Genomic DNA, 27,749 nt, shown 5'->3' with positions numbered 1-27,749 from the left:
TCACATTTCAGGATTATAGCTGTTACTACCCAGAGAGTCACTGTATCCATGACAACACTGTCCCAATGAATGGAATGGAAAGCGCTCATTAAAAGTGCTGCCCCGATAACGGAAAAGTACCATAAAAACAAATAATAATAATAAATAAGTATACATATAACTCATACTTCACGCCTTTTAAATTATTTACTTCTATAACTTTCCGGGATAATGCTGGTAAACTCCAGACACTAACAGTTTGCTGTAACAAGTAAATGCCAGTACTTCTTCAAATAGTGACCCACTGAAACATGAATGTGCAAGTGATGATCAGTAACGCATGGCTCAGATTCACAACTCATGATGTTGCGTCCTAGAAGCTGGCATATGGGTGCAGTGAAGACCTTTTGGAGGAAATATTGCTGTACTACCGAGGAACGGTAGTTAACACCGGTAGGTAAAGGTTTCCAGCTGTCATGTGTATGGGGTAAAGAGTTATCCACTGCTGTTAAAGTTTCAGAAAGTCGTGAACCTTCAACATGACGCATGGGACTACAGTGCTGCTTTTTCAAGGACGCAGGACACAATTCCTTTTCTGGTCTCTACCTAACTTTAGCTCACCCCTCCCATCCCTTAGCAGTGTCGGGATCGACTCGTCCTGTCGGCTTATACATCTGCCCTCATTTAACCCCAGTTCTAAGCTAAATACTGTTGTTTTTGAAAAAAAAAATACCCCAAAGTTCCACTCCCTTATGCCGCTACAGTGACTGTATGCTTTTCAGCTCATCTGAGGACAAGAGATACTGGGATTGAAAGTGTACAGGTAGGGCAGCTGTAGTGCTAACGTCGATGAGATTATTAATCACTCATATTACGAGAAACGCTGTATTGAACCACGGTGCAAAGTACTACTGCTTTGAGGAGTAAAACATCTAGTCTTCTAGGCCTTGCTAACAACGACAATACGGTGTGTGTTTGTTTACACAGCCCTATGCTTGGATTACTGCTATTCCCAGTTCCCACAACAAAAATGAAAAAACAGTCCTGCTCAATACTAGAGTTAAAAAAATGTTTATACCTCCTGGCAAATATATCTGTGATTCTGAGTCTGAGCTGGCACTTAGTACTTAAGAATGTCATTATATTATGCTGTAGGCAGCTTGTTATTCTTCTGCGGGTAGGGGCACTCCTGTGATATTATTTCAACATTTGCTGTAACAGAAGAGTGGTTTCTTATGCTACTATATTTCAGGATTACAGCACTGCATGTAGATTATTTAGAATAGGACAATACAGTATTCTCTCAATAAAAAACCTTCACATTGCACTTGTAATGTATTAATATATTGAAATAATTATTCAGTTATACTGGATATTTCTCTGACTTCCTGTTGTAAGCAGTAAAGCAGAGGTACTAAACGGGTTAAAGTTTATTTTTTTTTCCAGGATGTCTAAATTGTGGTTACATATATACTGTCTGCTTCATAGGTTCATAGGTTCATACTAGGCTATCTGCCCTAGGGCATTTATAAGCCTAGCCAGAGTGTGTGTGGCTTTCACCACCCCTTAGGATGAGAATACTATACCCATTAGTTTGCTGTGCCTCTGTCCAGCAGTGATACAGAGATGATTCCCGGGGTAAACCTACGATCTCCCATCCACTCGTCAAGATTTCTCTTGAACAGTCAGTGAGGGGCTCTGCCTCACATGGACTGGGATTCTGTTCCATAGTGTAGGGAGTCTCTTTTTTGCTAGTATTGATCAGAGATGCCTTCCCATTTAGGGATTTTGCTCTGTCATGTAGTAGCTTTCTCCTCTTGTTGTAGAGTTTGTTTATGGCTGGAGTCCACCAGACCGGGCGCCTGCCTTTGGTGGAAAAGGTCTTGATTTTATTAGGGATTGCTTGATCCATACATTCCTGAAGGTGCTCGTAGAAGGCATTTGTAAGGGTTTCAGCAGCGTGGGTTGTGGTTTCCACTGGCTCGGGGGCCTTGAAGGATACCACTCCAGTCTTAAGAAGTGTGAAGTTTGCTTTTGAGAAGTTCTTCACTGTGGTCTTTTTTGCTGGGGGTGGGGGCAGGATGTGGATCTCCAGTGAGATTAATTTATGGTCTGATCTCACCAATGAGGGATATACTTCCGGTGTGGAGCATTTTGTCCCCATGTTTGTGATGATCAGGTCTAGTATATTTTCTCCTCTTGTGGGAATGGTGACTAGTTGTTCCATAGCATTTGAGTTTATGAACTCAAGGAACCTTTGGGCTAGGGTGTTGGGGCTTGAGTAATGTTCCCAGTCTATGTTTGGGTAGTTGAAGTCACCCAATATGATGGTGTTTGGAGAGACATTTATACTCTCCAGTGTCTTCAGGAAGGCTGTGTGGGTTTCCTGAGTTTGAGAAGGTGGTCTGTAGCATGTTACAAACTGTAGGGCAGTTTTACCTATGGTTTATTGCACCTGGATGGTCTCCGATGCTTTGTGCGTTGCCACTAACCTGGAGGTGTGGGTATCCTTTATGAATATGGATACTCCCCCTCCTTTTGTAGTTCGGTCCGGATTTTGGGGCCGGAACGCATGATATGAGGTATAACCTGATAGTGCTGGGGTGCTCTCAGGAGCCTTGAACCAGGTTTCAGTCACAGCACAAACATCGATGTTCTCCATACCGAGGAGGGCTTCGAGGGCGTGCATCTTGAGGTTTAGACTTCTGACATTGAGCAGTATTACCCTTAGTTTTTCTCCATTTTTGTTTTCTAGGGCGGTAGGTTTATCATTTGAGCCTTGCCTAAAAAGGCACTATGGGGTGGCAAGAGCCTTTGCCAATATCCGGAAGCCCAGGGTGACAGGTGCAAGCCGCCCTTGAAGCAGTGTGGCTTGTCAAGCATGTCATCCCAGGCAGACAGACATTGGATCCCCTTAGAATGACACCAGTAATTAAGCCAATTATTAAAGCTGATCATTTTGTCTCTGTATTGTGGCATCATTCTTGGTGAGGGTAGGATACTGCTCAGTGTCAGGGTCATACCGGCCTGGGCTACATAATCTGAGAGCTCCTCTATGTCTCTTTTCATGTAGTCCCGGGAGGTGCGTCTCAGGTCGCTCACACCGGCATGGACAATGACTGAGTCATACTTGTACTTGCTGTGGAGTGACCTGAGTGCTTGTGTTATGTGGCGGATTCTAGCGCCTGACAGGCAGCTAACTGTGATCTTTTCCTTGTTCAGTCTGGTGAGTGGGACGTCAGTGTATCTGACTATGGAGTCACCTATAACAAGTGTGTCTGGCATTGTGTTTGGCCTTAAGGGCTGTGACTGTTTAGCACACTGACTTTGAGAACTATGTGTTGCATGTCTTATGTCTTGAGGTGGCAGTTGCTTGGGTGTCTGCTTTGGAGGCCTCTGTAGTTTTGGTAGATTTTTGATCAGTGCCTCGAGTATGTCTTTGTGTGTTTATGTGTTTGTTTTGCAGTTGTGATAGTTCTATGTGAAACTGGGTTTGTGGTGTGCGTGGTTTCCTTCTCCTCCTGTCTGGTCTTGCCAGTCCTGAGTTGAGAGAGCTCAGCCTCCAGTTTGGCTATATAGTTGCATCTCTCACATGTATTTGTGTTTTGTGGGAGAAGGAGTGGGTTATCTGTGTACATGAGGCAATTGTAACATTGCCTCAAGATGCCCAGATTCACCAGCTGAACAGGAGAGGACGCTAACAACTGACCCTTCGACATGCTAGAAAAAGTGAAAAAGTTTGCTGTGTAACTGAGTCAGAAGGGACCTATAGGGAAATGGGTACTCAAGGGGATTCTAGGCTAATGTAGTACTTTGTTTAGTATACAAGTACTTTACCTATATAAAAATGCTTTAGGAGCAAGTGCTGAGCTATTGAGATAGAGAATAGACTGTTTAGATTGCAAGTAGAGAAGTTCTAAGGGAAAAATTGAAGAGCAGACTTTACGTGTACAGGATGATAGGAACTGCAGCTTTATCTTTTTGCCACACCGCTGATGAAGAAGATCAATAAAGATTTTTTTTAACTCCATTCCTTCAAAGTCTGTACTTGCAGACTGCTCCTGTGCAATCTTTATTCTGCCAAAAGAAACTTCATGGCATATGCATCTGTGCATAATATGTACTTGCTGTAGCATTTATGGCTGTGAAGATTTGCTTTGAAACACTCCCCATGATTGCTATAAGTGATAAAACCCGATTGTACAAAATCGTTTTCAGCTCTTGAAATTAAATATACCCAGCCAAGGAACACTTGATTACAAGCACAAGGAAAAGCAAGCCTGTATCTGTCGGTAACTATGATTATCTTGGTGATAAAAAAAAATGCCTGCTGCACTTGAATGTGTCTTGGCTACCTATACAATGACTAAATTACTTAAATGAATACTCTGCAATGCATAACAGATATTAAATTCCCAGTTTGTTGTATGGGTATGGTTTAACACCGTTGAGTTTCTAGCTGATACTGCCGACCTTTCAAGGAATGGTTACTTGGTTAATCATATATTATCATCATGTTACTGCTGAGCTATTTTTCACAATTTTCAAAGTTAAGAAAAATGCTGCAGCATGTTGCTGTTTGCGCGTTTAGCTAGGAGGAGTCTCTTACTGCTCATGAATCTCATGCATTTAAAAGTTTCCATAAACTGACTAAATGCAAGCATTTGTAGTAGAAAAAGAAACAGGACTGATCTTCTAAGACATTTTCCTAGTTCATGAAAATAACCACTTTGGATGGCAAGTAATGTATCCGTAATTCATTACTATTTATTTTATTTATTTATTGATATTTGATTACTGGCAAAGTCCAATAGGGTAGGTGCCGATTTTCAGGGAAAGTCCAGGGAAAAAAGCTCCAACATGGTATAAAAACAACCGTGGAGGGCATACAGACTGCACGCAGAAGCAGCCACATCCAAACACTCAACCAGAGCCAGTCTGTGAGACAGCAATGCTACTTGCTGCACCACTGTGCCCATGATTAGTTACTTTCGCACAATGTTGTTGTGTCTTTCGGCTTTTCCCGGTTAGGGGTTGCCACAGCGGAACTCCGGTCCGCTAATTATTAGCAGTAGATTTTTACGTGCTGGCTTGCAGGGCCTAGCACACAACCTTCAACGAAGGAACGCCCATTCACGCATGTCGCCACACAGAAGACGCTCTAATTGAGAATCGAACGGGCAACGTCTAACTGTGAGGGGACAACTCGACCGCAGCACCACCACCGCAGTCCTGTCAAATCATCAGCAATAGCAATGCTGATGCTTATGATGGAAAGTGAAAGAAATTATGGCCAACTTCTTACTCTTGAATGCACTGCAACCCCCACACATACACACACACATTTAAATCCATAGGAATTGTAGTTTTACATTGATTTCAGTAAATACAATACATTGTGAGAGACTGCCCTTGCCACATCAGAATAGTGACTGTTGTTTAAAAGTGCTCAGACAGTATGGGTAAGTCACTTGTATCCACAGATGGACTCTATACCCATCAACAACAGCCAAATAATTGTGTACACCTCAGATGTGGTTAATAATGATAATCACAATAGTGAAGAATTCCATCTTACTTTAAACAAATGCACTCTAACCTTGCAAATCCTGATTAGTAACCATTTAAAATGAACAAGAGGGTCTGTTCATCCACAGACAGCTCCTACCCCACCAGCAGTTGTAGCCGCTTATGTATAAATATCAGGCATTTGATTGTGATAAAAAAGGATGACCATGTAATATATTTCAACTTTGTTCCACACTAACTGTAGCCACACATTAAAACATTCCACGTTTCTTTACACAAATCATGTTAATCCTGCAAAGTTAGAATAATGTGCACATGACAACAGTTAGTGGAGCAGTCTGTGGAGGAAAATGACTAATTATAGTTGATGTTTATGTACAGTTCAGATGTTAAAATCTTATAAAATATGATCTAAATGAAGTAAAAGTATTTATTTAATAAGGGCTGCACAATAGTGTTTTCAAATAACTCCCTCAACTTTTTAACCTGAGAATCACAGACAACAGCTGAAAATAATGGGGGAGGGTGCAAAGGTCCAAAATCCAGGGAAAGATTTTAAATATTGCTCCAGTATACAATCAGCTTATAGAATAACAGGTTTAATATTTTTTGAAATATCTGAAGTCTGAAACTCCGTAATCTATCACTTAGTGACTGCACTCCTCAATTTACCAGAAAACCACTTATTTATGAAGAACAGACCTAAATATGTGAGACAAAATCAGTGACATTCTGTGAGATAAGAAGTGGTTGGTAGATCTATCCACTGCCCATATCTGGTTGCTAGCGAGGAACAAAAAAACCTTCCCTCATGCACAGTGATTATATACTTCACTTTACCCCTCAATATTTGTGAACTTTCTTCTCCTTGCTATTCCACGATTCACATAGACTGTGTGATGGCTAAGAGCATAAAGCTCCATGAATTGATTGGCCAAGTGTGCAGCACCTTCACCACAGGGCCCCACAGCTCTAAACAGCAGTGTCACTAGTTGTTATTTGTCATTTAAAAGTAAATAAATACCGCTGACACATTTCTTTACCTTAAATAAATAAACAGCAGAAAGACAACCCAAGCGAAACAGCACCCTAGCCGACCACCTAGTTCACTTATGCAAAAGTCGCCTTTGTATTAAAGGCCGAGGCAAGTGTTTCCACACTGTATACCCATTGTAGTAAACAGACTTCCTTTGCTTAAAGTGTATTGGTCATGTTTGGAAGTATCTTTGTTTGACAATTTATTTTCTCATCATCTTCCTCATGATAAAGTTGCAAATAATTTTGCAAAAAATAAAGATTATAGTGTGCTGTTTGACTTTTTTCCTTTTCTGTTCACTCAGTTTTCTTTATAACTACACACATATTATAATGCCATGGTAGGTACTGAGCAAAGATTTACATACATCTGCTTTATGGAAAGATAACTTACCTTTTCAGAGGAGCTACATCTTATTTACATTGTGGTTTCACTACTACTTTATTACATGTTAAATTTGAATTTGAGGTGCTCCAGCTGCAAAAACTAGTTGAGAATGTGCCTTTCTTTGAAGAAAGAAACTATTTCTGATAGAATGAAGCCAGTTGTTGACATGAGAGTCAGATTGTCATGGGGGTGTTTAGTTTCAGATATACTAGTGAAGATAGAGATGATGCCTAACTATTTTGAGAAGAGAGTTATGTTGAATGCAGTGAAACAATAACCAAACTTTCTCTAGCATGGTCTTAAGTATATATTAATGACAGATGGAGGTTGTGATGTAGAGCTTTCATAAAAGTACGAAACAAAGGAATGAGGTTTTATGTGGATATATTAGAGTTTAAGGAGAGTTAGGGGAATGGTCATTTATAGAAGTACTAAAAAAAGAACGTTTTCATGGCTAAGGGGTCTAAAGTAGATTTGAGCTTTAAGTAGGACAGTAGATATGTTACTGACTGAGGTGGATGATGGCGTTATGTTATATATACTCAATGAAGGCACCTGCAATTAGATTAGTTTAAAAGGTAGGACCAACTCAGTCCACGGTGTTGGATAAGAGGTAATTTCTCAGAGATGAGGTAAGAGATTCCCAGCGCTTTGGACATAGAATGGATAAACTGTGCCTAGTACACTGAAGTTTGGTTCTAGAGGTTTCAGGTAGAAGTTTACTGTAGTTTTAGATTCTGGGATTACAGGAGGATATTTTGGAGAAGAGTTTAGCAGGCAAAGGAATTTGGTAGAACATTTTAATAATAGTAATAGGATCTATGTCAGAAGATCCACTTTTCAGAAAGTCAAACTTCATATGGTCGAGACCATGTGATCGACTTTCCGAAATGGTAAATGACACAAAACAAAAGTCTAATTTTTACAGGGGTGCAAGCCTACCTCCACCTCCCACCCTTGCATGTTATATATACCAACTCAGATATTGCACTGCAGTGGGGAAAAGGGTAAATTACCCAATCCCCACTGTACTGTGATCTCCAAACTAAAGCTTCAGCATTTCAGAAAATCGATCATATGATCTCAATCATATTAAGTTTGACTTCTGAAGGGGACCATATTAATAAACATAAAGATAGGAATACACTTAGCAAGTGTGCCATCACTCAATACCTAACTGGCTGGAAGCTTTATAAGCAAAGATTTTTTTCTTTAAGTCACTGTTTACACAGGAGTCCTGGAGAAGTTCAAGACATAAAATAGTTACCAAGAGGTCCACAACATAGCTATAATTTCCACAAAACACAGAAAAAGCTATATAGACAAGGAGCTCTACGACAATGAAGAAAATCAGAAAAGGAACAAACTTAAAACAGAAACTATGTTGTAAGGCAAATATATCTGTACAGCAAAAGAGTAATAATATGAATGGAATTGGTGCAAAACCTTGTTTTAATTGCCATTTCTGTCAGTATACCTATAAACATAAATCATTTACATATATACATATAAATATTTCAAGCATGGGCATCATACATCTCAACTGTACAGATTTACACCTCATGTTTTTGGTCAGTTTTTCATAAAATTGTGTTTTTTCTGTCAAATTAATGGCAATTCATTAAAGATTGAAGTTAGAAAATAATGACAGATGTTTGAGTTTCAGACTTCATACCCTTCAGAAAATGCATGCTAATGCAAAACCTGTTATTCTATCAACTTTCTAAGTTTGTAAGACCAATATTTAAAAATTGTCCCTATTTATGGGCCTTTGACCCGCTTTTATTTATGGCTTTGTCCAGATTTCTTGCTCCAAGAGGTTGAGAGGTATGATGGGCATTAATGCCCTTCTAGCTTGCCAATATGCCAGAACACTTGTTCCCATAATGTGACCAAGCTGTTCTTAAAAATATCTAAACTAGTACTTGCTTTAATGTAATTTGGTAGCCTGTTCCATGCATCAGCTCCTCTGTCAGAGAACCAATTAGTACACTTCTCATTCCTATAAAATCTTCTACATAGGTTGTCTGATGATTCTCAACTACTTTTTGATAATCCCAAACATTCCCAGAGGTAGGTGTCTCTAAATGCCCTATATACCTGAATAAGATCTCCTCTTATATATCTGTAAGAGACACTATAGAAGTTAGGATAGTTTAGTCTTTCATAATAACTTAAACTTTCATATCCATGGATGCCCTTGGTATATTTCTGCTATACTCTTTCCAGTTTACTCATGCTTGTTTTCTTGGCTTTTTACCTGCACTAGTCCAGGCTAAGTGGCTGTAAAATCGCTAGCTCATGTTAATCCTTCTCTTTCTATTAGCTATACTGCAATCTCATTTAAGGTGTAAATTTACCTAGTTTACTATTTTAAAAAAATGTACATATTGCATTTCTGAAAAATTTTCTGCTGTATGTATATTGTCAGAAAAAGATGTTGATTATATTGTATAATTATTTAGCTGTAACAACAAGTTTATGTATTTTTAATGTATTTTTTATGTCATATGTGGAGCTTTTCTACCCGGGTCTCCGCTGAAAATGGGTCTTAACCCAGTCGGACTTTCCCAGTAAACAAATATGAAATAAATACATATATTGTTATTCCATACTCAAATGATTTTCTAGACTATATAAATCTTTTTGTACAACCTATAGTTCTATAACTATCATTAACCAATTTGTTGATATGATTAGAAAAACTCATAGCTGGATCTACCCATATACCCAGGTCCTTGTATCAGTCTACAGTTTCAATCACTGTGTGCTGTATTAAATATTTACCTTTCAATTTATGTCTCCCAAATCTCATATGCTGAGTTTTTAATGTATTTATCAACATATTATTTTCCTGTGCTCAAATGGTCAATTTAGTCAAGTTATTTTGCAGATATGCCTTATATGTAACACATATAATCAGTTTACCCAATTTCAGGTCGTCTGCATATAGACTATAGAACACCTCAGATGAAAAAGGTAGGTCTGAAAGATATAATCTAGGTTTTCTTCTTTGTTATTTGTTGTGAACTTCTTCCTTTTTTTGTTTCCTTCTAAACAATCTGGATCCTTAGACTGCTGAATACTTGCATCCAGATTTCCAAAGTTGTCAGGGGCATTGTCTTTTTTCATAGGGGTTGAATGATCTTTACAGACAATAGATGCATCATTTCCTAAATGTGTTTGTGAAGATAGGTGAAGGCTGCCAGCCTAGCTAGATAGAATTTTGTAGATAATTCTGTCATTTGTAAATATTAATGTAAGCCACAGGCTTGTTCTCTTAAATGTGAAAAGACTGTATTGGATGTTGAACTGGAAAAAAATGTAATACCAGTGCACTCTGCTGTAAGAAAGCTGATAAGTCAAGCATTGTGAAATTCTTTGATCTAAAACTCGGAGCTGAGATGTCTAGAGGGAGGCATTCTGCCTATTGTTTTGAAGCCAGAGTTAATGGCTAGAATTTACATGTATAATTTATTTTATTGCTCTGGCTTCTGGACCAGCTACAAGATCAAAAGGGCTATTAACCTCTGAGTTTCTGTTAGCCTGGGAACCAGAAAGAAATGATGTAATCTGAAATGAATCAGTGGTACTGTGTTATAAATTTAAGGACAGAGAGACTCGGAGCATTTTAGTATTTGTCTTGAGAAAATCCAACATCACCAGCACTGTATTGCTTTATATGTAAGTTTATTTTAGAACTGTGTTTTCTCTTGGATATAGCTAGGAACTAGGAAGATTAGATTAGTTTTTTTTTCTGTATTGATGTCAGAACATTTCTACTGTATGACTTTAAGTATTTCTCTGTGATCTCTGAACTCTTGACAAGCACTGTGTAGTAAGAAGTATTGTTTTGTGTTTTTATTATTTATTATTAAATATTTTTAAACCTTTCAACTGTGGCTGTTTTGAGTAGAGATAATTTAAGCTGTAAGAGTTCATTGCATGTATATTGATACTGGCCAAGCCACTCCAAATAAGCCGTGGCGGTTCAGTTGCACTTACCATTTGGATAATAATATTGCAGAGTAATAATTGGGCACCCTTTCATAAGGGCCTTTTAATAGATGATAAATATTAGTGGGTGGTGGCAAGTGATACTATCATATAGTCTGGGTAAAAGGGGCACAGCTGGAGAACCTGTGCCAGCCTTCCCCAGGAGTGTCTGTGTGGTTGTATATAACCCTTATCTCAAAGTGTGTATGTGTCCGCTACTTGGGCAGGGACACAAAGCATTGGTTGGACAGAGAGGGTGCTGAAGGTTTTAGGTTGCCCTCTAAGCTGAGACCTGGACCCTGTAGCTGTGCCAGTGGGAAGTCTTACTGGGGACCAGGAGAGATAGGGAGAAACCAGACTGACTGTGATCTCTGTGTGCTGTTAAGGGAAATCGTACTTTACTGTGTGTGTGTGTATTTATTATCCTTTCCCTGTATGGATGCCCCTGACTGGTGTTAGTGGTGAGGATTGAGGCTCCTTGATTGCTGGGCCATTGCACGGGCTTCACATATTAATTATTTGGCAGTGGTGGGATATCCACACCACATATTAATTGGTTGGCAAATACTAATTGGCTTGTAATGGTATGGATAGTGAATTCCTGTAGCTTGTGAGCAGTAATCCCTGAAGGTGTTTTTGTACTCTAAATCAGCCACGCAGTGAATACTCAGAGTTCAGATCACAATTGTTTTATTTCTTCTGTTAGCTTAGTTAGTCATGGAGAGCAGGCAAGCATGTCAGCAGAGGAGTACGGAAAGCTGACAAAGAGCCAGCTGGCTAAGATGTGCCAGACTAAAGGACTGGTGCATGGAAACCTGACTAAGGCAGGCATGATTGCAGCTTTGGTTACAGCTGCATGAGAAAACAGCAACCAGGAGGATGATCAGACTGGCAGTGGATATGTACCACATTCAGAGACTGGACAGCTCAACCTTTCTACAGAGGACTTAAAAATCCATCTGGAGCTAAAGAAACTTGAGTTGGAGGCCAAGCATGTGGAAATAGAAGCAGCAGAGAGACTGAGGCATCTAGAGAGTGAGGACAATGAGAAACTGCGACATTTGCAGGCTGAGGAGAATGAGAAACTCCTACGCCTGGAAGCTGAGGAAAAGGAAAGGCAGAGGCAGCATGAGAAGGAGATGCTGACTCTTCGCCAGAGTTATTTAGGTAATGGGGAAGGGAGCAACCAGACCCCAGAAGCACAAAAGGTCAGTAAATTTCTTCCGCAGTTTACAGAGGGGGATCATTTTGATAGTTTCATTCATATGTTTGAGATGGTATCTAAACAGTATGATGTTGACCAAAGGCTCTGGGTACAGTTCCTGACCCCCTTACTCCATGGTAAAGTTGTAACTGTGTTGTCTAAACTTGCTGATTTGTGAATATTTTGATTATACTACTGTTAAGAACTGCTTGTTAGAATTTTTTAAGCTAACACCTGAAATGTATAGGAAAAAGTTTTGTGAGCATGGACGCAAGGTAGATGAAAGTGTGTGTGAATATGTTGCTGAACTGAGCACTTATTTTTATAAGTGGGTGAGTGGAGTGGGTGAATAAGACTCCCCACTGGCACAGCTATAGGGTTAAGATCCCAGTCGAGTGGCCAAGCTAAGACCTCCAGCACCCTCTGTGTCCAACCAGTGCTTTGTGTCCTGCCCAACTAGCTGACACACACACACACACACACTTTGGGATTTGATTGATATACACACACACACATACCTGGGAAAGGCTGGCACAGGTTTACTAGCTATGCCCTGTTCTGCTCAAACTATAAGGTAGTACCAGCTGCCACCCTTATTAGCTACTTAAGGCCCTTACCAAAGGGTGCCCAATCTTACTGTGTAATGTTACTATTATCCAAATGGTAAGTGTGACCAAGAACTGAAGACTATTTAAGAGTGGCTTATACAGTGTCACTAAATACATATGCAAGTACTGTCAGAGCTTAAATATCTCTAAACAAACCAGCCACATTTAAAAGATTTCAATATATTTAATAATAATAAAAGAACAAGACAATACTCAATAACTCAGCACAGTGACTACAGAGTTCAGAATCACAGGAAATATTTTAAAACAACATTGCAGAACTGTCTCAAATAAATACAGAAAACATCTAAACTAATTTTTACTATATTCCTAACTATATCTAAAATATATTACTGTACCCTGGTTACTTAATATTAGCAAGGCAAGTGCTGAAGAGAGGATGTTTCCAGGTCCAAAGACAAATACAAAATGCACAGTCTCTGACAGCGTTCCCAAATTAATATCAAAACATTACTGTTGGGTCAGCTGGATGACATCATTCTTTGTCACCTGCCTTCAGTTCCCAGGCTAACAGAAACTAACATCTCTGTGTCAAAAATACTTATCTCTCAGATATGCAGCTGCTAGGAAGTAACTGAGCAATAAAAGACACTTTACATTTGAAACTTAGTAATTATTTCTGTTTCAAGGCAATAGAAAGAAACCTCTTGCTGTAGAAATCCTGTTTCCTTTAGTGAAGCTGAGATAAACACAATGATAAAACAATTCACATATTTTCTTAGATGTTGCAAGTTAACTCTGTTCTTTTCTAATAGGGTACACTGTTGTTACATTCTTGAAGCTCCGTACAGAACATAAAGTTCAACACACACTTCTGTACCAGTAGTTTAATATACACGTAACATATAGTTCTCTTACATTTGTAAGACAAGCCTATGGATCATATTAATATTCACAAATGACATATGATTATTTACAAAATTTCAGATAGCTGAGCTGGCAGCCTCACACATGGGCATGCATTTTACATTGGTAATTGCAATGGAAAGGATTGGAGAGCATTTGTCTGACATAAGAAGAAAAGTACATATGAATGCCTTACAAAAACATTATTTCCAGTAAGGGAGGTAATCATTGCTTTGGGTTTTCAGATTTACAAACTCTACAAGAAAATAGAAGAGGTGGAGATATTTTTACTAAGACTGAAAATTTAGAATATCTATGGATTTCTCTTTTTAGAGCTGATAATCTGCCAGGTTTAAATGGTGGATAAGTTTAAAACCTTTGTTAAAAATGCATACAGTTGCATGAAACTGCTTCTTTAAGAGGAGTTAATCTGAGATGGTATTATGTGAGTTTTAAAGCTGTTTGAACACTGTGTGAAAGCTTGTTGTTATATATTAATTGTTTTTTAATTAAACAGACAAAACCAGAAGCAGCAGAACTGAAGGACCAAATTGGTAGACAACAAATACAGCAGCAAGAAAACCCAAAGGATCCACCATGGCAGAGTGTGAATAAAATCTTTACTAACCAGGATGAACGCTTTAGAGTAATCCAACTCTTTTTCAAATCCAAGTACAAAACATAATAAAACACAAACCTATTGAAAAACCACATTCAACCAGTAAAAATGCAATACAGCACACACCCAGTAGAGGGACAAATCATTTCAATTTCCAGGGTCTACGCCCTCTAAGAACAGGCTTTAGTGGTAAAACACTATTAAGCCCTGGCTCTCTTATCTGCCTGCAGATCTGCAATCCAGTTTACTTCAACCTGTTCTGTTTTGAGGGAAATATCTCCCCTCTTCTGGTTAAAGAACATAACTGCAGGACCATAAATTTAAAATCATGTCTCAAATTTTTTCTTAACATGCTGTGCTAGCGAATTATGCTCACCACCAGTCCTTATACCTCTGCAATGTTGTAGGATTTGAAAAAGAGTTGGATTACTCGAAAGCGCTTATCCTGGTTATTAAAGATTTTATTCACACTCTGTGGTGGTGGTCCCTTTGAGTTTTGTTGCTGCTTTGTTAATTAAAAGCTGATATTTACACCACTGTGTTCTCCTTGAGCTGCATGTGTTGCTGTTTTTTTGTATTTACCTTTACTTTGGTGTTGAATGAAAACTATGGCCCACTGTTTCAAAGCATCTGGTCATCCTGTTATGATAGTATCATGAAGAAGTATCTGTAGGTCATGTCTGGTAGCAGCTTTCAATTCCTGAAGCTTCTGTACACTTATTGTGAATGCATTACTACATATAACGCTTTCAGATGTTTCACAAGCAAATCTTCCTTGTGTTCCCAGAGATATGATCTGCCAATTGCATCAGTATCACCAGAAAGCTCTGTGGAGGCATTTAGAAAGGTGTGAAACCTAATCTCTGCGGCCTTTTTGGCATAGACCTTTATAGTGGCCTCTCATTCAGAAGCTGGCAAGCTTAGGTATAGCCAGTATCCCTCGCAACTGTTCTCACAAAATTTCTAGTATTCTTGCAGATCAGTGAGGAGCAGATCACTAAATAATGAAATACATTTGAGTTTAATAGTTCATAACCTTTAGAAAATGTATGCTAATGCAAAATCTGTTAGTCTATCAACTTTCTAAGTTTGTAGGAGCAGTATTTAGAAATATGTCCCTGATTTTAAGTCTTTGTCTCCTCCCCCTCCAATTAATCGAGAGGCATGCTAGCCAGGTGATGTATGTCATAATTACAGTGTTTTAAAATAATGTATTTTGTGCAATGAGATATGATAGAATTTAAATTAAAAAATATATATTTGTCATGGTTCATGGTACTTTATCTTTTCAAATGGCCTTTATTTCCAGAATACCTGGTTTGCCAAATTGTTTTTTGGTGAAGCTTGTCATCTCAGGATTTTTTAAGCATTGAAGAGATATACTGTCCATTATACCATGACCCCCCCCCATTAATATTCCAAAACGCGCACGCTGATTGGCCAGCGTGCACGTTGTAAATCGACTTATACTAATGGAAAAAGGTCCGGTCGCCCGGACTTTTTCCATTAGTATAAGTCTTTTTTAAAACACTGTCTCGCTATGTTAAAGGAGCTTAACATAGCGACACGGGTTTAAAAAAAGCAACGGAGATCTCCGTTGCTTTTTTTAAAGCTGTCTCACTATGTTAAACTCCTTTAACATAGCGACACAGTGTGTAAAAAGCAATGGAGATCTTGCTTTCTCCGTTGCCTTTTTTTTTAAACCTGTCTTGCTATGTTAAATGGGTTTAACATAGCGGTCTCGCTTTAAAATAAGCAACGGAGATCTCCGTTGCTTATTTTAAAGCTGTCTCGCTATGTTAAACCCATTTAACATAGCAAAATAGTTCGTAAAAAGCAACGGAGATCTTGCTTTCTCTGTTGCTTTTTTCAAAACTGTCTCGCTATATTAAATGGGTTTAACATAGCGAGACAGCTTTAAAATAAGCAACGGAGATTCTCCGTTGCTGTTTTTAAAGCTGTCTCGCTATGTTAAACCCATTTAATATAGCGAGACAGTAAAAAGAAATGGAGATCTTGCTTTCTCCGTTGCTTTTGCCCACAGCTCTGATGTACTGCGTAGGCATGCGCAGTACATCAGAACTTCCACGGAATACCAGACAGCTGTGGAAGGGCAGCAAGGAGGCATTATACAATGCCATTATTTAAGAAAAGTAATTATTTTTTTTCTTAAATAATGTCATTGTATAATAGCAATAACCCACTTCTGGGTGTGGGTAATGCTGGATTTACCCACGGTTGGCTTTGTTTGGTCCCTCGGGACCAAACCATGCCAACCGTGGGTAAATCCAGCATTACCCACACCCAGGCATAGGTTTTTGCTATAATAACACACACTGTCTAGGGTTGGGGCCAATACATTTATCAGGGGGCTGCTATAGTCTGGGAGATTACATACAATTTCTAAAATCCTGGCTACTCCCCTTCTGAAAAGGCACTTTGGATTATTAGTTGGACTACACAACCAAAATGCATTTAGAATGAACACTGCTGTATGGCGTCCCCGCTAATTATCACATTAATAACAATGTACTAAGCACACAATCAGTCTTGAGGGAATTGAGCACCCAGGTTGATAGCAACCTGACTTTTGACAACCATGTTGCCTCCATTGTACAGAAAGCTTTGTACATTGCCCACCTCATAAGTAAGGGTATTTCATCCAGGAACAAGGAGTACAATGCCCCCCTTTGGCATGTACCTTGCCAAGCACATGCAGCAGTTGGAGAGACCAGAGGTTCCTAAATGGGAAAATCAAGGGTCTCAAACACCTGCCCTATACAGATAGGCTAAAAGCCCTCTAGTCAGTCTCGTACAGACTGCTCAGAGGTGACCGGGTATTTCATCCAGGAACAAGGAGTACAATGCCCCCCTTCGGCATGTACCTTGCCAAGCACATGCAGCAGTTGGAGAGACGACAGAGGTTCCTAAACAGGAAAATCAAGGGTCTCAAACACCTGCCCTATACAAATAGGCTAAAAGCCCTCTACTCAGTCTCGTACAGACTGCTCAGAGGTGACCTGTGTCTGGCATACAAGGCTGTCTCAGACTCAGCCTTGATGGAGTTGCTGCATCTCCATAAGTCAAACTCCACTTGTACAACCCATACGCAAGGTCTCAACCTGGTTTGTGATATTAATAGAACTTGGTGGGATAGATTTTTGTCCCAATGACTCCCCCATCTGTGGAATAGACTTCCTCTCCATGTCAAGCAGAGTACCTCACTAGCCCTCTTTAAGAGGAACCTGGACGACTGGATGGGAAACAGAAAATATACCCCCCTAGGATCCCACCTGTGTCCCTGCTGGACAGGGAAAAACAGGTGCTGCATTATGGGAACATGGGTGAAATTCTTGGACAGGCTTATAAGGGCATCCGGGCCAATAGCTTATTATCATCCTGTGAACATATAAAGAGACTGGGCCATACTTCATGCCAAACATTAAGCTGTAACTGGCACTACTATAACCGACAAAAGTGGTCACAAGGAAAGCTTTATTGATTAGATACTAACAGTTCAGACTAATCACATTTTATTTTCAGGAGCCTTACCAAATTCCCTCAGTGACCATTATCCAAGGTTTATTATTTGGGATTAGCAGAAAATCAACAAATATATAATTCTCAAGAGGATGCATGCTAAAATGCATTTCAAAAAGGACCCTTACAATGAATTACGAAAGCAATGCAAAGGGCACCCTCCAGGATCACTACTCCTTAAATAAGGCTGTCATCTACTTTAACATCATCATCCTGACTCCCGTGAACTCTAATTCATTCAATACATTACTGCCCCTTGGATGTCATCAAAAATTAAGGAGTTCTCAAACAACTCAATCTAGACAAAATTATAATACACTTCAGTGAGGCAAGCAAGCAAATTGTTTTTAACCAGCAACTACTCCGACATCAAAATAGTCCCAAATAGTACTGGGAAGGCATTAAAGACTTCTTAAGCCAGGGCCAAAAAAAAAAATCCAGTCCATCCCCCACTGCACTTTCCATTATACTGCCTCCATTTTCAACAAGTATTCCATAGATATAATTCCTCTGTACAAAAATAATAACTTTATATTAAGCAACAGTGACTAAAAAACTTTATTGGCTCAAATCTTCAGCAAGTGTCATTCAAATGAAAAAGCTGCTACAAAAGCTGAATCCTAGCTACTGACCTTACATCTGAGTATCTTCAAACTGCAACCAACACAAAACCTTACCTAATGCAATACTTAAAAACAGATCCATAACCAAATCTTATGTTACAGTCCAATGGAAGCAATGTTATTTCTTCATAAAGAAGGAACAAACAATTCCCTTAATAATTTTAGACCTATTGTCCTTTATAAAGTACTTGAAAAATGTATAAAAAAGTGTTACCCTTACAGCATGGTTTTTGACCTGTATTCAGCACTGAAACTGCTCTTTTTTCTTTCTTAAATAGCATTAATCATAATAAAAACAAGTTTTTTTCTGCCACTGCTTTTCTATAAGGCCTTTGATAATACTTTAGACATACTGCCTTTACAAAAGCTTGCTAATATATCTCTGGCACACAGAACAATGTAATAGTTCAAAAAGTTATCTACCTAGTCAGCAGTAAGCAGGATATGGAGTGTCAAGTAGTTTCTGCTTTTCTACCTAATAACATAGGTGTTCCACAAGGCTTAGTACCTGGACCAATTATGTTAAGTGTCTGTAAATGACATGCATGTCATGATTCCTGATGCCACATCAGTACATTACAGTTCAGCACACTGATGACTCCACGTGTAACTCTCACAGTTGGTTTCAGCATTCCCCACAGCTTAAACTTCAAAAATCTAGAGCACTCAAATTTTGTATTAAATGCCAATAAAACTAAACTACTAATTTTCTACTCTGGTTAAATCTTAATTACTTCACAAAATAACACCCCAACTAAACCAATCCCTTGAGAAACATTTAAGCATGTTCACAGATCATAAGTTATCCTTCAAAAAACATACTGACAATGTAACCTCAAACCTGCCAAAAAGCTGGTTATGTTAACTAAATCAAAACCCTACCGTACAGAAAACAGCACAATTAAACATATCCCAGTTGCTGCTACTACTAAAATTAATGTATGCCTCCTCTCTCTCTCTCTACTAGCATTCCAAAAGCTCTCCTACTTAAGCTAGGCCATACAGTAAAACTGCTAATGTCATCAATAAAACTCTCTATTATAAAGCATTTGATAAGATTAATTGCTTAGAACTAAAACACCTTTTAACTATTTAAAAGACACACAAAATTAATTAAAGATGGGTAGTCATTTGTTAAGTTCATAATGTACTACCAATATATATACCTAGCAAAAACCCAAGATCTCAGACCCAAAACCTCCTAGAAGTCATAAAACCCAATAACTACTTTGGTGAACCTCTATATTCTCTTCATTTTACTGACGTGGAATTCCATTACAACAGACCGTAGACATGAAAGTAACCTTAAAAAAATTCTCTGCAATATAAAAGCCTACCCAGTTTCAGTTTAGAGCTGTCCTTTTACCTGAATTTCTTCTCTATTCATCCTACCTCCAACTTCTATCATGCCTTCTCCCTCTCTACCTCCTTTAATAATTACACTATCTACAATCTTAACTTTATATTCACCTACTGGCATATGTTGTTGCTGTATTTAATGGTCATCATCATCTTTTTGCTTTTCCCGTTAGGGTCGCCACAGCGGATCATCTCTTTCCATTTCTTCCTATCCTCTGCATCTTGCTCTGTCACACCAATCTCCTGCATGTCCTCTCTCACCACGTCCATAAACCTTATCTTAGGCCTTCCTCTTTTCCACTAACCGGGCAGCTCCATCCTTAGCATCTTTTTCCCAATATACCCATCATCCCTCCTCAGCACATGTCCAAACCAATACAATCTCGTCTCTCTTGCTTTGTCTCCAAACTGTCCAACATGAGCTGACCCTCTCATATACTGATTCCTAATCCTATCCATCCTAGTCACACCGAGTGCAAATCTTAACATCTTTAACTGTGCCACATCCAGCTCTGACTCCTGCCTTTTGGTCAATGCCACTGTCTCCAACCCATATAACATAGCTGGTCTCACTAGCCCCTTGTAGACCTTCCCTTTCACTCTTACTGGTACCCGTCTGTCACAAATCACTCCTGACACTCTTCTCCACCCATTCCACCCTGCCTGTACTCTCTTCTTCACCTCTCTTCCACATTCACCATTACTCTGAACTGTTGATCCCAAGTACTTAAACTCGTCCACCTTTACCAAATCTACTCCCTGCATCCTCACCATTCCTCTTCCCTCCCTCTCATTTACACACATATATTCTGTCTTAGCCCTGCTGACCTTCATTCCTCTGCTCTCTAGAGCATATCTCCACCTCTCCAGAGTCTCCTCAACCTGATTCCTACTCTCACTACAGATCACAATGTCATCTGCAAACATCATAGTCCACGGGGCCTCCTGTCTGATCTCATCTATCAACCTGTCCATCACCACTGCAAATAAGAAAGGACTCAGAGCTGATCCTTGATGTAATCCCACCTCCACCTTAAACGGATCTGTCACTCCCACTGCAGTCCTCACCACTGTCACACTACCCTCGTACATATCCTGTACCACTCTTACATACTTCTCTGCCACTCCCGACTTCCTCATACAATACCACAACTCTTCTCTAGGCACCCTGTCATATGCTTTCTCCAAGTCTACAAAGACACAATGCAACTCCTTCTGACCTTCTCTGTATTTCTCCAATAAAACTCTTAGAGCAAACATTGCATCTGTAGTGCTCTTTCCTGGCATGAAACCATACTGTTGATCACTAATCATCACCTCCCTTCTTAACCTAGGTTCTACTACTCTTTCCCATAACTTCAAGCTGTGACTGATCAATTTTATCCCTCTGTAGTTACTGCAGCTCTGCACATCACCCTTATTCTTAAAGATAGGTACCAAAACACTTTTTCTCCACTCCTCAGGCATCCTCTGACTTTCCAAAATTTCATTAAACAATCTAGTTAAAAATTCCACTGCCTTTTCTCCTAAGCACCTCCATGCTTCCATTGGTATGTCATCTGGGCCAACAGCCTTTCCATTCTTCATCCTCTTCATAGCTGTCCTTACTTCCTCCTTGCTAATCTGTTTCACTTCCTGATTCACTATCCCCACATCATCCAACCTTCTCTCTCTCTCATTCTCTTCATTCATCAGCCTCTCAAAATACTCTTTCCATCTACTCAACACACTCTCCTCTCTTGTGAGTACCTTTCCCTCACTATCCTTTATCACCCTTACTTGCTGCACATCTTTCCCAGCTGTGTCCCTCTGTCTAGCCAATCGGTACAGGTCCTTTTCTCCCTCTTTAGTGTCAAATCTCTCATACAACTCTCCATACACCTTATCTTTAGCTTTCGCCACCTCTGTCTTTATGCGCCTCATCTCCTTATACTCATGTCTACTTTCTTCATCTCTTTGACAATCCCACTTCTTCTTCGCCAGCCTCTTCCTCTGTATACTCTCCTGTACTTCCTCATTCCACCACCAGGTCTCCTTGTCCTCCTTCCTCTGTCCAGATGTCACACCAAGCACCTTTCTAGCAGTCTCCCTTACTAGTTCTGCTGTAGTTACCCAACTATTCGGTAACTCTTCACTGCCTCCCAGTGCCTGTCTTAACTCTTCCCTAAACTCCACTTCACAATCACCCTTTTTTAACTTCCACCATTTAATCCTTGGCATTGCTTTCACACTCCTCCTCCTCTTCTTGATCACCAACGTCATCCTACAGACCACCATTCTATGCTGCTTAACTACACTTTCCCCTGCCACCACTTTACAGTCTCCAATTTCCTTCAGACTGGCCCTCCTACATAGGATATAATCCACCTGTGTGCATCTTCCTCCACTCTTGTACGTCACCCTATGCTCCTCCCTCTTCTTAAAATACATATTCTCCACAGCCATGTCCATCCTTTTCGCAAAATCCACAATCATCTGACCTTCTGCATTCCTCTCCTTAACACCATACCTACCCATCATTTCCTCATCCCCTCTGTTCACTTCACCAACTTGCCCATTAAAGTCTGCTCCAATCACTAGTCTCTCACCCTTGGGTACACTCACCACAACTTCATCCAACTCACTCCAAAATTTCTCTTTCTCATCCATCGCACACCCAACTTGTGGAGCATATGCACTAACAACATTCATCATTACACCATCAATTTCGAGCTTCATAAACATCACTCTGTCAGACACTCTCTTCACATCTAAAACACTCTTGGCATATTGTTCCTTTAGTATAACCCCTACCCCATTTCTCCTGCCATCCACACCATGATAGAACAATTTGAACCCGTTTCCTAAACACCTGGCCTTACTTCCCTTCCATCTGGTCTCTTGCACGCACAATATATCAACCTTCCTTCTCTCCATCATATCAGCTAGCTCTCTTCCTATACCAGTCATACTGCCAACATTCAAAGTTCCTACCGTCACTGATACACTCCTAACCTTCCTCCTCTCTTCCTGACTTCGGGCATACCTTCGATCTTCTCCTTCGGCCAACAGTAGCCCAATTTCCTGTATTTGCTGTATTTCCAGTTGCTGTATTTAATGGTGACCTTAATTAATGATAGTTATACATATATGCATATGTACTTTGTATATATTTTCAAGAATGACTAGATATGGTCGACTTTTGGTACCTGCATTTTACAACTGTATAGCTTTTCTCCCTGTGCTATCACTTAAATTTTTTTTTAGCTCATTTGGATTATTCCTGGTTAATAAATGTAATAAATACATACATAACTTAGAACATGATACAAAGTGATCTGCAACATTTCATCATACAAGGTCTACATATGGAAGGCCGTTGAGTAAGTGAAATGAACATATCCAAAGTAGTTACCTGAAAATGAGCCTACAACATTAAATAGAACCCCAGATCCAAGGCTATTTCTGCTGTTCTTTCCATCTACAAAGGCTAAACGATACATTTAGAGCAGACTTGAGTCTACAAGTTGTCTACATTACAATAATTGATACATCTCACCTCCCTTGCCAACTAGTGATACCACGTCAGTAATGTTGTTATGGGGAAAAAGAGACTTGCAGTAAAACCTCCTTAAGCAGCCACAATCACAACTCTAAATGTATTGCCTTTCCTAGCCCATACTTATTTTATGATTAGGCTTACAGGATTTCTGCATGATTCAGCTAATAGAACCAGTTTTGCAATTAAGTGTTGTACATAAAAAAGAGGGCTACAGCTATGTCAGTTTGTAAATGGGAGCTCAGCCATAGACTAAGCTTTTACCCAAGCTTCAGTTATACCACCACACTCCCATATTCCACATTTTATAGTTTAGCTTACAAAACATTGTATTATGACCTTTCATGAGGTTACGAGTTGTTATTTATTTCTGGGATATTACATTACTTTTCTCCCAGTTGTCTGCAAAAAATAAAATACTGTAAAGTCTTAAACACGCTTTATCAGTTACTTTTAAGGAAATTGTATCTCCTTTAAACAGCTACAAGTAAAAATGTGCATTTATAGATATTTTGAAAAGTACATAAAGTTGTCTTTTGCCATATATTTTCAGCATCCTGTAATATGAAACATTTAGGTTATATCCCACCAAATGCAATCTTTTTAATATGCCTGATAATTTAATAATCTCTGACATTCTAGGTGAGTCTCTTATTTGCAAAGTTATTTTAGGTAAAAAGTCAAGAAACACAAAGTCAAGTCACATTTTACAATTCTGCGTAATATATTTTATCAAAATACAGCATGAACACACAGTACCAAAATGGAATAGTAATGGGGTGCAGTGTATGTACTGAATTTAGGAGCTACAGACAAAATGGAAAGTGTGAAAAAGATACAAATTTTACTTTTTGTGAACACAGCTAGTAATGTTGCAGTTTAATGGAATATAAAAGAACAGTTTGTTAAAGTGTATTTGGCATTTATTAAGTAAAAAAAATCACTTGGCTTATTTGTTGTTAGTAGTGTATATATATATATATATATATATATATATGGGTCTAGGACAGTCTACCGAAAGACTGTTTCACCAAAAGTGAAACGGGCTGTCACAGTTTCGCGAAAGCACTTTTTAACGAAAAAAGTGCTTTCGTGAAACTTTCGTAAAAGTACAGGAAATCGGGGGGGGGAAGCGGTAGTGTGCAAGATCTACAGTGGGGATAAGGGAATATTCCCTTTTCCCCACTGTAGTGCAATCTCAGAGTGAGAATATAAAAGAAGGGGGTGCAGGGGGCGAAGCACCCCTGCGTAAACATGGTGTGTGTATTTTTTTTGTTTTTGTGTGTGCGTGTGTGAGTTTTACCTTCCGTTTACCGAAACTGCTTTTTCGGTGAAAGCAGTTTCAGTAAACGGTGTTCGGTAGGGTTGGATTCAAACAGTTGGTCTTTCAATCAACTGTCCTAGATCCATATATATATATATATATATATATATATATGTGTGTGTGTGTGTGTGTGTGTATATATATATATATATATATATATATATATATATATATATATATATATACATGCCAGTGTGTGTGGATAGTTAGTCACCCATAAGAAAGGTATTTGGTTCAATGGCTAACTTTTGTAAATGGCTAAAGTATTCTTTGTGCTCTGAAAGAGACAAGAGATGGACTTTTGTAACTGGCAAGAATATAATTGATTTTATTGAGTGCAGCTGTGATTTCAACTACTTCCAGTTTTGCATCATGTGAAATCATGCAAGAGATAATGGTCATTCAAGTGATAATTATTTCAAAATGTATTGGGCTTTTTTTCTATAGTATGAAATTTCTATTAGATGAAACAATTTTTTTGTGTGTTTTGTTGTAGGTATTATTCCAGTTTGCTGCATACAGTACTAGTATTACAGAAGAAAACGGTGGCTTCTATATGACAAGATGTCCTCTGTTGGCTCAAAGACTCAAAAGAAAAATGCTTATGTTGCTGTGAAGGTTGATCCTGATGACTCGTATACAACCCCTGGAGTTTTTGATTTGGAACGTCTGTTCTGGAAAGGAGGGGTCAGATATACACATGTCAATGAGGTGTGGCCTAATTTGTACATTGGAGATGAGTAAGTTATGCACGTTTTACCTTTGAGGACAATTTCATATCTCCTTTGCATGTTACTCTACCTTTATGTACATCAGTGTTAATTGGTTATTACATGCAGTTACATCCATTTGCTAAACCACTTTTCCTGGCAACCCGAGAAGAGTTGACTATATTTCTCTGTTCACTCCAGCGATCTTCATCTTATCCTGTGGATACATTATTTCCAAGACTTCTCAAGTAAGCTGACACAAAAAGAGAAGGATTGTAACGCTACTGAAGGTAGTCCAAACAACAACAATAGTCAAAGACATCTGAGCAGACGTACCACCATGGACTCGAGGCTCTAATAAAATCAAAATACTTTAATAAAATGCTTTACTAAAAACATGGAACAAGCAAAAGGATAAGCGCTTTCGGCTGTAGCCTTCATCAGATCCTTTCCAGATATCCAATAAATATCCTTAAAAACAATTATGAGCCAATCATATTCTTTCAGGAAGCTCATCCTTACGACAGTCTTAGGGCCAATAAAAATGGCTTTAAAAATCAACCTCCGAGTGCTCCTATCAGTACAGCTTGAGGGAGCACACGTCTAAAATGTGCCAATATCTGTGACTTGAAATAGGGCATGTCTAATCAGAATCTGATTGGCTCATAATTGTTTTTAAGTATCTTTATTGGATATTTGGATAGGATCTGATGAAGGCTACTGTAGAAACCGCTTATCCTTTTGCTTGTTTCACGTTTTTAGTAAAGGATTTTATTAAAGTATTTTGATTTTATTAGAGCCTCGAGTCCATGGTGGTATGTCTGCTCAGATTTTTCAAGTAAGTTGACAAGTATAATCCCTCCAACTATGTCCTGGGTCTGCAAGTGTCTCCCAACCAGTAGGTTGTGTCTTGTACAAGTCCCATAGAGAAGGTTAGCTAATTCATCCTCACAAGGTACCCACACCACCTTAGATGACCCCCCTCAACTCCAAAAGCAGCAGTTGTACTAGGAGATCCTTCCAGACTGCCCAGTTCTTCACCATCACATAGAGTGATCTGAGCTGTAATGCACACGTGCATAATTTTTCACACTGGTATTCATGAGCTCATTCTTACATTCATTTCTGAAAGGAAAGCTCATGACATGAAAAGTGTGTGTATGGGTATATTTTGTTTTGTCTCAAATTGTCAGTTTGTTGACAGAGAGAAGTGCTTCGAAAATTCATCAAGAGCATTTGTTATCAAATCATGTAGATGTTAACAGAAGGTACATTGCGCACATATGGGTAAGGTAAGAAGGGGTTTGCGATTTTAATGCAGATGGTTTTGTATATACTAAGAATATCATCATTGGGGTGGAAGTGTGTCCGAGAGTGTTTGCAGGTTAGGGTTAGAGTAAAGCTAGAAAAGGGAATACATTTCGTGTTGTGCTTTTATACTGCAGTGTATGGCTTATGTCTGATTGTCCTAAATAGTGGTAGTAGTACAGAAAGGGTCATTCTAGGGTAAGGAAGATGGTTGGAGCATGGACAGAGTTAGTACTCATTAGTATGATGGTGCGAGGAGGGTGAAGTCTAACCCTGCCCTTAACCATACACAAAGTCCAGTAATTCCTTTCTGGTCAGAAATTAATGGCTGTAGCACATTGATGCTTCCATGTAAATATCTGTGCTCTCTGGATTCCTTTGTAAGAGGACTCCGGGTTTCTTCAGTTATAATACACAGTGATTTTTCTTAGTGCAGCACATTACTTGCAACAAAAGTTCCACATATACAATCCCCCTCCACAGAAAGCTGCAGCCTTCTTTTTATACATCACTTAATTGCAAAACTGGTTCTATTAGATGAGCCATGCTGAAATCCTGTCTGCCTAATCATAAAAATTAAAAAAAAAAGTGTTCAAACTCAAACAGTAAACCGCAGACAAGTCAATCCACCTAGAACCACTGCTGCGGAAGGTCAAGGACAAAGACTAATAATGTAAAACCAAATCTGTTGCATAGTAGAAACTGGTTGTAGTTGGATTGACTTGTCTGTGGTTTACTAATCGTAAAAATCTCAGAGATTCACCAGGCAAGCTGGCTTAACAATCCCTTCTGTTCTCCAGTGGTCTGGAGTCTAGGATGAAGGCAAAAATCTAGAATAGAATAAGAAATCAAACTGATTTCAAGCCGAGGTGTCTGCCTAGGTAGACAAGATCCCCCTTCCAGAGGAACAAGGAAACCTAAACTAGTTTTCAGAAGTACGATTTATTCATTGCCTGGATTAGTGACCTTGTTTCCTATACAGTTGTTTGGACCAGTTGATTGTAAGTTCCATGGCACATCTGATAACTGCGTAACACTATCTTAAGAAGGTTTTTAGGAGGAGAGGGGCTGGGGCAGTCAGGTAGGGTGGAAAATTTGGATTGGTGGAGGTAGTGTCCACCT

At 39.1% G+C, this 27,749-nt stretch overlaps 1 protein-coding gene across 2 annotated transcripts in view; it reads left to right on the top strand.

Moving 5' to 3' along the window:
* The first annotated feature begins 237 nt into the window (after positions 1-237).
* The window catches only part of DUSP29 (dual specificity phosphatase 29), a 754,020-nt gene continuing 726,508 nt past the window's right edge, over positions 238-27,749 (top strand). The window contains exons 1-2 of one of the 2 annotated variants that reach the window (XM_044056744.1): positions 238-432; positions 25,106-25,349. In XM_044056744.1, the coding sequence (XP_043912679.1) occupies positions 25,174-25,349 (176 nt within the window). In that variant the 5' untranslated portion in view covers positions 238-432; positions 25,106-25,173. Of the gene's footprint in view, positions 433-534; positions 803-25,105; positions 25,350-27,749 lie in introns of those variants that run through there. The other variant, XM_044056743.1, reaches the window with a different exon arrangement.

Source organism: Protopterus annectens, chromosome 14.part0, assembly GCF_019279795.1.
Source record: "Protopterus annectens isolate FY-2018-M chromosome 14.part0, PAN1.0, whole genome shotgun sequence".
Taxonomy (NCBI): domain Eukaryota; kingdom Metazoa; phylum Chordata; order Ceratodontiformes; family Protopteridae; genus Protopterus; species Protopterus annectens.
Note: the sequence above shows the minus strand (reverse complement) of the source record. Positions and strands in the feature narration are given on the sequence as shown.